The 11,080-nt window shown below is 36.4% G+C and overlaps 1 protein-coding gene across 1 annotated transcript; it reads right to left on the bottom strand.

The window, feature by feature from the left end:
• Positions 1-453: 453 nt before the first annotated feature.
• LOC120356642 (cationic amino acid transporter 3-like) lies at positions 454-10,323 on the bottom strand (the record flags this gene model as incomplete). Its single annotated transcript, XM_039445597.1, has 5 exons — positions 454-534; positions 3,268-3,377; positions 4,710-4,835; positions 7,809-7,976; positions 10,138-10,323. Coding segments are annotated over 5 exons (671 nt in total), but the record flags the coding sequence as incomplete, so codon positions are not given.
• Positions 10,324-11,080: the final 757 nt, after the last annotated feature.

Raw genomic sequence — 11,080 nt, 5'->3', positions numbered from 1 at the left:
TCAGTAGAGGGACCTGTTGACAGAAAATGAAATCGATTTAATGAATTTTTGCTTTGAAATTCGGTTGAAGAAGGCAAAGGAGGTGAAGAAGGTGGGGTAGGAGAAGTATAAGGAGCAGGAGAAGGAGGTGGGGTGGGGTGCGAGAAGGAGGAGGAGGAGTCAGAGAAGGAGAAGGAGAAGAAGAAATAGAAGAAGAAGATGATGAAGAAGAAGAAGAAGAACCAAGTAGAACAAGACGACAGAAGAAGAAGATGAAAACTGCTATCACTCCTTACAAAAAATTACACCAACAAGAAAAAAAATTCAAGCTTACAAGAAAAAATTGAAAAAAATCGAAAATCCAATTAGGAATATACCTCGCAATACTGCAATTTTTTGAGAATTGTACCGACCTGCGTGGCCTTGTTAACACGTGTGAAGCGCAGGAAAAGAGCAGACATCCTGTGCCATGGGCTACATGCAGCGTGGCAGTGCGAAACGGGAACCCAGCAGGGTAGTCGTCATGCCGCATAGAGCTCCTACTCCTATGAACACCTATAAACAAATACATATTCATTCATATTCCATTCATTTTTGTAGAAAAGGATAGAGCTATCTGCTTTGTTGAATGACAGACAAGGATAGCAACACCAATGTTAATCAGGTGCTAACTTTATTGACCGAGTGAAATGAGGTCTAACATTCAAGTCGACGGTTTGGCATTTTTCTTAATGTTTAAATGTTTCTATGTTGCGCATTTACGGCGAAACGCGGTAATAGATTTTCATGAATTTGACAGGACCTTTTCCTTTTCAAATTGCGCGCGACGTATATACAAGGTTTGGAAATTTTGCATTTCAAGGATAATATAAAATGAAAAAGGAGCCTCCTCCATATGCCAATATTACCGTGAAAATCAGACTATAGAATTATTCATATAAATCAGTTGTCTAGTGGACTATAATACTACCCGTTCAAAAACATCGAACATCTTGAAAGTTGTATCTTTCCATGAACGTTGTAGACAGTTGCAGCCAGACCTGATAACAGCGCTCACACTCACATTCCGGGACGAATGTCACGGTACTATAGGACAGAAAGCTCTATATTTATTTAGGATTTTTCCTAGACATTTTAAACTATTAAATTATTTATTAATTTTTGAGAAAACATAACAACAGGTCAATGTAACTTACTGAGCGCGAGGTCTACTGTTCACGGAACTACTAGTATTCTGAATCTAGCTGTAGTCATGTATCAAGAAAAAAAAGAAAAGGGTACTAATAATATTATATGTAACAAGACTTTTAAGTTGCACTATTCGGACAAATTGAATATGGAATAGAATAAAATAATGATTGACAAAAAAACTGTGCCAATACATGCAAACATAAAAAAAAATCTAAACCTCAGCTAGTCAACTGAAGAGAAGTTTCTTTAAATAATTGATAACAGAATTAGATTTAGAGGAGTATACTATACTATTAAACGAGCAATTTCTGTTTAGATGTTTTTATGTTTTTATATATTTATCTGTATATGTGACCGGATCTCGAAAACGGCTCCAACGATTCTCACGAAATTTGGATCAAAGAGGTTTATGATATGAAAATTCGATTGCACTAGGTCTAACCCTGGGAAACTCGCTGAGGACATTGAAAGGATAAATACGTCCTGGAAAACAGCTGGGAATTTGTCGTCTGTCGATACCGTAATGGAAGTAAGTGAACGAGTACATGTGTGGAGTCATTCAGCTGATCTCACGAGAAGAAAAATTCAGCAAAAAAACTTGTTTTCTTTATTTATCTTTTTTTAGACAACATGTTTACTTCAGAAAGTCCAAATAGAAACTAGATGCTGTTAGTGTAGAATAGTAGCCTATATAGTATATTAAAAATTATTGTAGCAAACATAGTATATCATTCTAAATTGAATTCATAGTATATCAATTTGTAATTGATGATGGGTTTGTTTTTTGAAGTGTGAATAAATTGTTATTTTGATGAGTGATAGTAGCTTAACCTAGATTTTGATTTGGACTGTAGTATAAATTCGAAAAGGGACAGTTTTGGGCATAAGCCTGTTGTGCCTCCTCATATGACTGTAAAAATAATTGTACGACTGAGAAAATGAATAAATAAATGAATAAATTCAATCTTTGGTTACAAATTTTCTATATGCTTTTACACTCCAGAGCAAAGCTTGGTCCCCCGATATTAGCCTACTACTCTAACAGCAACCATAGCTTTCAGATAAATATCATAAAAACTGTGACTACCCCTTGTTTCGGAAAGCAAATTTTCTGACTCCAGCTGTTTAAAGTCTAGAACTTAGCTAAATCCCGAGCTCGGAAATCAACCCTCAAAGATACTTTTGAACTTGTTTCGAATGAGACTGATAGTCCTATAGGGAAAAGTAAATAATATGAATTCAGTGAATACCTACATTAAAAATCGGACATATCTAACTCTACTGTTCAAAGTGTTAGAGGCAAGCTACACAAGGCGTTTTCTCAGGCGTTTCGAGACGAGTCGGCAGGGCAGGAAGCTCTCCGATAGACTGATAATTATCAGCTGATTCCCAAACGCTAACCCAATCGGAGAGCTTCCTGCCCTGCCGACTAGTATCAAAACACCTGAGAAAAAAAAACGCTACGTGTGGCTTCACCCTTAAAGATGTTACTATAAATATGTTCAGCAACACGAACTTTATGTAAGCGAATTTGATAGTTTAGATTTTTTGGATTCTCAATGTGTACTCATTCATTTCATTTTTGTATGATTTATTAGTATCTTCAAATGCGAATATCTTTGAAACAGTTTGAGATATCGATGTAAGGTTTTTGCCATTCAATTTCTCTTGAAGTAAAAGTAAATTCGTATGGCTTTTGTTGGGGAGTCCCTTGCGGGAAGGTCCCACCTCCTGAATATATCATTTAAGGAAGCCGTCAATGGGCCTTACGACTGTCATAATTCAGCCGGGACCGACAGTTTGACGTGCCCATCCGATAACACGGGAGTGATCTGGTTGAAAAACTTTTGGTAATGAGAGGGGTTCGAACCCGGGATCTCTATACTGCTACGCAAGCACTCTATCCACTAGACCACGGATCACTCCAATTTCTATTCTGTATCAAAATCATCTATTCCTTTAACTTCTTCATTTCATTTTGATTGAAGATAATATCTTCAAGAATATTATTCTGCTATGTAGGGTACTGTATCTATAATATCATGCTGTGTTGAATAAATATCTCATCTTATCTTATTTTAACTTATCTTATCTCACCTGGGCCCAGGGCAGATGAAGTGAGCCAAAAGCACTGGAAAGAGCAGATGTCGGCTCTATCTCTGAATAGGGTACCACCAGGGTTAGAACGCCACTTACTAGAACGTAACCTGGGAAAAATTTGGGAAATATTTATACGAAATTGAAAAAATCTAAAAAAAAAACTATTGAAAAGTGTGAGAACGTAACAAGTTAGGCTAGGCACACAACAGTTAGTCAAGACAAGACTAGGTACTCAAGTTTAGTCACAATACTTCACATAGTTGCTTATGAAGACATTGTCTAATTCAACAGATTGAAATTACTGAGATATTGCAATTATTCAAATGCTAATGAAATAATAATTATTATTAAACGAGAATCCAAATTAAATGCTGTAATTCACCCCGAAGACTTCTGCTACTGCAAATATTGACAACAGGGTAAACAGCAAGATGGAAATTCCGTATATTCCAATATTTTCAGTAGCAGAAGTCTTCGGGGTGAATTACAGTATTTAATTTGGATTTTCGTGCAATAATAATAACATGTCTAATTGCCAATGACTAATCAGTGTGAGTTGTGCCATAGGCAACAATGTGAAGTATTGTGACTAAACGTGACTAGTCATGTTTTGACTAACTGGTGTGCCTAGCCTTAGTTGGGAAAATCATGGAAATTCAACCGTGACTTTTTTTGAAAATTCATGAAAATTCAACAGTGGCATTGCACATGAAAGTTCCACACCAGGGGCTATCATTAATGATACCGTAAATGATACAGTATCAACACATTATGATACAGTATCAACGCAATGTGATACAGTATCATCTCAACTTGATACACAACACCATAATTTGATAAAAAACTTTCAAACTTTGAATGAATTCTACAAACCATGGGATATTTTCTTATGCTATCTTTTCTCTATGCTATCACCATAAGTGATACAGAATCACCACAACATGATACAGTATCAACACAATATGATACAGTATCATGTCAACTTGATACACGACACCATAATTTGATACAAACTTTCCAAACTTTGATTGAATTCTACAAACCATGGCATATCTTTTTATGTTATCTTTTCTCTATGGTATCACCATAAATGATACAGTATCATCACAATATGATACAGTATCACCACACATGATACAGTATCACCACAATTTGATACCGTATCATGTCAACTTGATACACAACACCATAATTTGATACGAAACTTTCGAACTTTGAATGAATTTCGACAAGCCATGGGACCGTACTTTTTCTCTATGCTATCAACATAAATGATACAGTATCACCACACATGATACAGTATCACCACAATTTGATACAGTATCATCTCAAATTCATACACAACAACATAATATGATACAAAACTTCCAAACTTTGAATGAATTCTACAAGCCATCGGATATCTTTTCATGCTATCTTTCCTCTATGCGCCTACTTACCAAGACACACCAGAGATAGGGATAGTATAGTTGCCACTGGAATGGAGAATTGTGGGTTTTTAGCTTCTTCTCCTGAAGTTGCAATACTGTCGAATCCAACGAATGCATAGAAACAGGTGGCAGCCCCTAAAAAAGAAAATAGAGAATATTTTGAATTTTAATTTTCAGATTCTTTTACAAACAGAAATAAATTGAGTATTATTTTAATAGAATTAAATTTGAATTGATTGAAATCTATATATTGTAATAGATGAAAAAATGGCAAATACATGTACGTGATAGGAAATTCACGAATGACGCATCATCGCGTCTCAACTACTCAACTGATTAACTTGACATTTTGCATTATATATTCTCAATTTACCGAGGATAGTTATAGACCTATTTCAAACTCTTCAAGATCTCACTCGGTCAAGTTTTCAGTTTGTCAAGTCTTGATTAGGCGGAGCACGGGTTACCGGCTAGTCTATATTATAATAGAGGAATTAACTGGCTTATTGACCGAACGAAGTGAGGTCTAAGATTCAAGTCGACGGTTTGGCATTTTCCTTAATGTTTATATGTTGCGCATTACGGCGAAATAGATTTTCATGAAATTTGACAGTATGTTCCTTTTTTAATGCGCGTCGACGTATATACAAGGTTTTTGGAAATGGTGCATCTCAAGGATATTATAAAAGGAGAAAGAGCCTCCTCATACGCTAATATTAGAGTAAAAATCAGACTGAAAAAACCATCTGAATTATTCATCATAAATCAGCTGACAAGTGATTCACGATGTGTGGAGAAGCCAGTCTATTGCTGTATTTGTATGAGGTCTATAGTTTCAATCAGGTACTTGTGGATGAGGAATACTGCGTGAGGTCTACTGTTCACATAACTACTAGTATTTTAGATATTTACATACCAGCAATAACGCCCGAGTACCCATAAGGTAAAAATCCATAGTTAGTCCAGTTGGCGAAGTCAGCGTAGTAGAATCCAGTACCACCACAAAGGTGATAACGATCAAATTAACCAGCGTTAAACCGCTGTTAATCCACGATGAGAATTGACGCCCGTCCTGTTAACATAGAGATAGTTCATGGTAATTGAAATGAGAACCAATCTCTTAATCTCTATTATATATATATTATCACAGAATAGCAATTATAGGAGTTTTCTCTGATATTATCCTTCCATAGAGAAAAGATAGTACAAGGAGATATGCCCTGTTCAAAATCTAGAACTAAGTTAAATCCCGAGCTCGGAAAGCGGCTGTAACTCACACTTAAGCGAATCAGGTCGAGAAGAGACTGGACTCTAGTGGAGAGCATGTGTTTCCAAATGGTGACACTCAGACCAGTCGATTCTAGTCTCCGCAACTGTCACCATTATTGAAAACACATGATTTCTACTAGTTCCCGTCCTTGTGACGTAAGATACTATTACTGGAGGAGTTCATCTCCACCATCTTTTGCACTCCTTGAACTTTATATGGATGTGATCCCGGTCAGCTATTTTGTCTTTCTTCTATTCTTCTGCATAATCATTATTATACTTATTCACTGTATCTCGTACAGTTATATACTCTTCTTACTAATTGACCGAGCGAAGTGAGGTCTAAGATTCAAGTAGACGGTTCGGCATTTCTCCTAATGTTCAAATGGTTAAATGTTTAAATGTTTGAATATTTAAATGTTTATATGTTGCACATTTACGTCGAAACACGGTAATAGATTTTCATGAAATTTGACAGCATGTTCCTTTTTAATTGCGCGTCGACGTATATTCTAGGTTTTTGGAAAATTTGCGTTTCAAGGATAATATAAAAGGAAAAAGGAGCCTCCTTCATACGCCAATATTAGAGTAAAAATCAGACTATAGAATTATTCATCATAAATCAGCTGACAGTGATTACACAGATGTGTGGAGAAGCCAGTCTATTGCTGTATTTCAGGTGAGAATACTGCGTGAGGTCTACTGTTCACAGAACTACTAGTAGAGTCGAGTCTCTTCTCGACTTGAGTTACATAAGTGTCAGTTGAGCCTTGGTCAACTGGAGAATTATTGCTAGCAATTACAACAGTTTTTCGATTCATCCCCTTTGATGGGGATATCATGGCTCTATCTATAGTAGGCTATGGGGATATCCAGATGTCCAAAATTTGGAACATTAACAACATTTTATCTTCTTGTGCTATCTATTGTTCATACTCTGTGGTTCTACTGAATCAATACGTTGTAATTATTATTAAACGAAAATCCATATCAAATTTGTTTAGTCCAGTCACTATATACATAGGTGCATGCAATTTATATTGTAGTTCTGATTTTTAATATATTATTTGGGTACATAAGAGAAGTCCAGAACCAATTTCTTCATGCAATTTCCTTGCGCTAGATACAGAGTGACCCAAAAACCTTGTATTTTCGGCTCATTTCCAGTTTTCAACTATTTCTGCCAAACATCGTAATCGGACAGAAAAATTTGCTCTCCTTGCCTTTTTTCTAGAATATGAAATTCTAAATAAAATGAGATCATTCGGAACTCTCTATCTCCATAAATACTGAGTTATGATTTTCAAAAATGAGTGAAATTTGAAGAGAAAATCATTTTTGATGAATTTTAGATTTTGATCAACAATATCTTCCGATTTTGTTCAGAAGATATTGTTGATCAAATACTAAAATTCATCAAAATTGATTTTTTTCTTCAAATTTCACTCATTTTTGTAAATCATAACTCAGTACTCATTGGAGATAGAGAGTTCCGAATGATCTCATTTAATTCAGAATTTCATAATATGAAATATTATTCTAGAAAAAGGCGAGAGCAAATTTTTCTGTCCGATTACGATGTTTGGCAGAAATAGTTGAAAACTGGAGAATGAGCCGAAAATACGAGGTTTTTGGGCCACTCTGTATCTAGCACAAGGGAATTTTGCATGAAGAAATTGGTCTGGACTCTCTTATGCACCCAAATAGAAACAATATAAATTGCAAGCAACCCCCGTTCTTATGTCTATATTGACTGGACTAGTTGTACTTCTACAAAAGCGCGACTGCGGTAGGTCAAGAATGTATAATAGAAAATAAGGTGTTATCCGAACCACTGACCCAGCACACAGGCGTAGGCTATACAGAATGCAAAAGCGAGGAAGTCGGGATATTGGCCCAGTAGTCCTTCATGTAGACCTCCGACAGTGTCCATTATAGTGTGAGATACCACATTCCCCAACATAGAGTCTATGTAACCACTCCAAGCTCTGGCAACTGAGGCCGCTCCTGAAATAGACAAGATTGATTCATTTATTTATTTATCTATTCATCAATTAAGACTGTTCAGTACACTTTTTTCTATTCAAATTGGATCATCTTTTTCAATATGATTATTATTGTTAAGATCATTATAAAAGGAGAAAAAGTGGCAATGATGTTATTGTAAGTGGTCTAATAAGCGAGTTATGGGTTGTAAAGTGTTAATTCCGTTTTCTTTCCAGATCATAAACGTTTTCAATATTATCAGAACTTCTCTTAAGAATGCAAAAAATGTATCTTTCCAAACTGAAACATGTTATTCCCCATATCCTTCATGAATAAAAAAGTAACATTTTTTGCAAATTTGATAACTTGTCTATTTTGGCATAAATCGCGAATAAAGCATATTAAAACAAAGCCAAAGATATACTGAATGTTGAATGAAAAGACTAAGAAATTGTCAAAAAAACACTGATTTAAAAAAAAAGATTTTGAAAAAAAAAAATACTGAATGTATTGAAATAAACTCAATGGAGAATTGGAAACCGTATTTATGATCTGGAAAAGAAAACGGAGTTTAGCACTTCAACAACCATAACTCGCTTATTAGACAACTTGAAAATTACAGTTGCCATTTTCTCACTCTTATAATGATCTTGTCAATAATTATATTGGAAAAGATTATCCAATTAAAAAAAAAAGAGTGGGTCGAACAGCCTCATCAATCTTATAATTCATTTATTGATTGACAAGATCATTATTGATTGAAATAATATTATAATAATTATATTGAAGTTTCCAGTTATGGCTTGATATAGATCTTTTGAGAAAAGCCAGTTATACACACACATCGTTTTTTGGACATACGATTTGTCATCCTTATAAATTCTATAAGATTAGACACCTGATGTCAGTCAAGTTTTGTTATCTGGTTGAATTCATATGGACAAAATTAAAATAAAGCGGTCGAGGATGAGAAGAAAGAAGAGCAAGAGAATGGAAAAGCAAGGAGGAGGTAATGAAGGGGAAGAGGAGGGGGTGGAGGATGAGAGGGGGAGAAGGAGGTGGAGAAACAGAAGCATGAGGTGGAGAGAGAAGGGTGGAGAAACAGAACCATGAGGAGGAGAGTGAGGAGTGGAAGAACGAGGAGAAGTAACCGGTGGAGAAGTATTAGGTGAAGGTGGAGGCAAATTGAAGGAGAAGTTGAGAAGAAGGGGAAGGAAAAAAAAGCTTGGAAGGAGTAGGTGGAGAAGTAGGAGGAGAAGGAGGAGAAGGAGGTGAAGGAGGTGAAGGAGGAGAAGGAGGAGAAAGAGGAGAAGAAGGAGAAGGAGGAGACGGAGGAAAAGGAGGAGAGGAGAGAGAAGAAGAGAAGAAGTCGTAGAGGAGAAGAAGGAGGAGAGGAGGAGTAAGAAGAGGAGATGAACGAAGAGGAAGAAAATTAGTACTTATGAGGGATGCGGAGGAGTAGGAGGAGGCGAATAAGGGGAAGAAGAACAATATGACGATCATGAGGAGGAGAATTGGATTGGAGTTTTTTTTGTAGATTAGATTAGAGCTCTTCATGTTACAATATTTACTAGCTTATACACTAATTTACTTCAGATGACATAATGCTAATTATTCAACTAATTTTACAAAGTATAAATAATTAATCATTGAGAGTGAAGATTGAAAGCAATCAGGATACGATAATAAATAATGTGATGTGACTTATAAACGGCGGTGTTTCAACAAATAATTGTCGATTCTCTTAGAAGGATATAAAATTATATCCTTCCAATCAGCACACGACCGGTAAAGAGAGAGAGGAGAAGTAGAGTAAAGAGAAGAAGAGAGTGGAAGAGAGTAGGATTGAGTAGAAAGTGTGAAGAAGGAGAAGAAGAAGAATAAGAAGAAGAAAAGGAAGAAGAAGAAGAAAGAGGAGCAGAGAAGAAGAAGAAAAAGAAGAAGAAGGGTGGAGGAGAAGGAGTAGAACGAGGAGAAGGAGGAGAAGGAGGAGTGGGAGGAGAAGAAGTAGGAGGAGGAGGAGAAGGAGGAGAAGGAGGTGAAGGAGGAGGAGTAGGAGGAGAGGAGGAACATAGGAGGAGGAGAAGGAGTTGAAATAGCAACAACCTGAAATAACCACTCACCAATCATATGTTCCAATATAAGATTCCATCCAATGACAAAGCCCAGAATTCGCCCACACTGACATATGTGTAGACATATGCTGAGCCAGCTTTGGGGATGCGAGTGCCGAACTCCGCATAGCACAGTGCTGCCAACATAGACGTCAGGCGGCTATCAGGAACGAAATTATGATTCCTGGACCAGCCTGGTCTTTGCCACTGTTCCCACCAGTAATAGATGCCGGCTCCTACCATGTGACCGATTCCTGGATGAAAACAAATGAATCCAATACATTAATGTTCCCACCAGCACATAAATGCCGGCCCTACATGTGACGATTCCTGTTTGAAAATAGATCGAATAAATACATAATAAATTGATGTAACATTAGTAGCATGAAATGTCAAGGTCAAGGTCAAAGGTCAGGGCCAAGGTCAAACAGTCATGAAAACCTGGCCAAACCTAACCTAACTAGGTCAAGGTCAAGGCCAGGATCAAGATCAAGGTCAAGGTCGATTTCAAGGTCAAAACTCAAAACACATCAAAAATAAGGTCAAGGTAGAAAAAATTAAAAAAGTTAGTTTAGACAAGGTTTTGGTGGCCTTGATTGACCTTGACCTCAACTTTGACCTTGACCTTGTCATGGACCATGGTCATGAACAGCAGGCCCCGGTCTATAAATGGGCAGACGGGCATTTACCAGGGTGCCAATTTTTGAGGGCGCAAATAAGAGATGATATGAAGATAATTTAGAGAATCAAAACACCCACTAAAAATATCTGACACAAGATTTTAAAAAATACACAGAACAGCAGAACATGAAAATATAATACAGACTATTGGAAATGTAGAATTTAAATAGCAGGTAACAAACATGGAATTATAAGCTGATATCTCCTTTGAGAATTTAACTGATAAGATCTAAATACCATACTCTCTGGTCATGTTCAAAAAGGATCACAGAAAGAGGCCATACCACAAGCTGCAAACAAACTTTATGTCTACTACCCTAATTACTTAGT

The sequence above is a fragment of the Nilaparvata lugens genome, unplaced genomic scaffold, assembly GCF_014356525.2.
Source record: "Nilaparvata lugens isolate BPH unplaced genomic scaffold, ASM1435652v1 scaffold7363, whole genome shotgun sequence".
In the NCBI taxonomy this organism is placed as follows: domain Eukaryota; kingdom Metazoa; phylum Arthropoda; class Insecta; order Hemiptera; family Delphacidae; genus Nilaparvata; species Nilaparvata lugens.
This window is presented reverse-complemented; position numbering and strand designations above follow the sequence as displayed.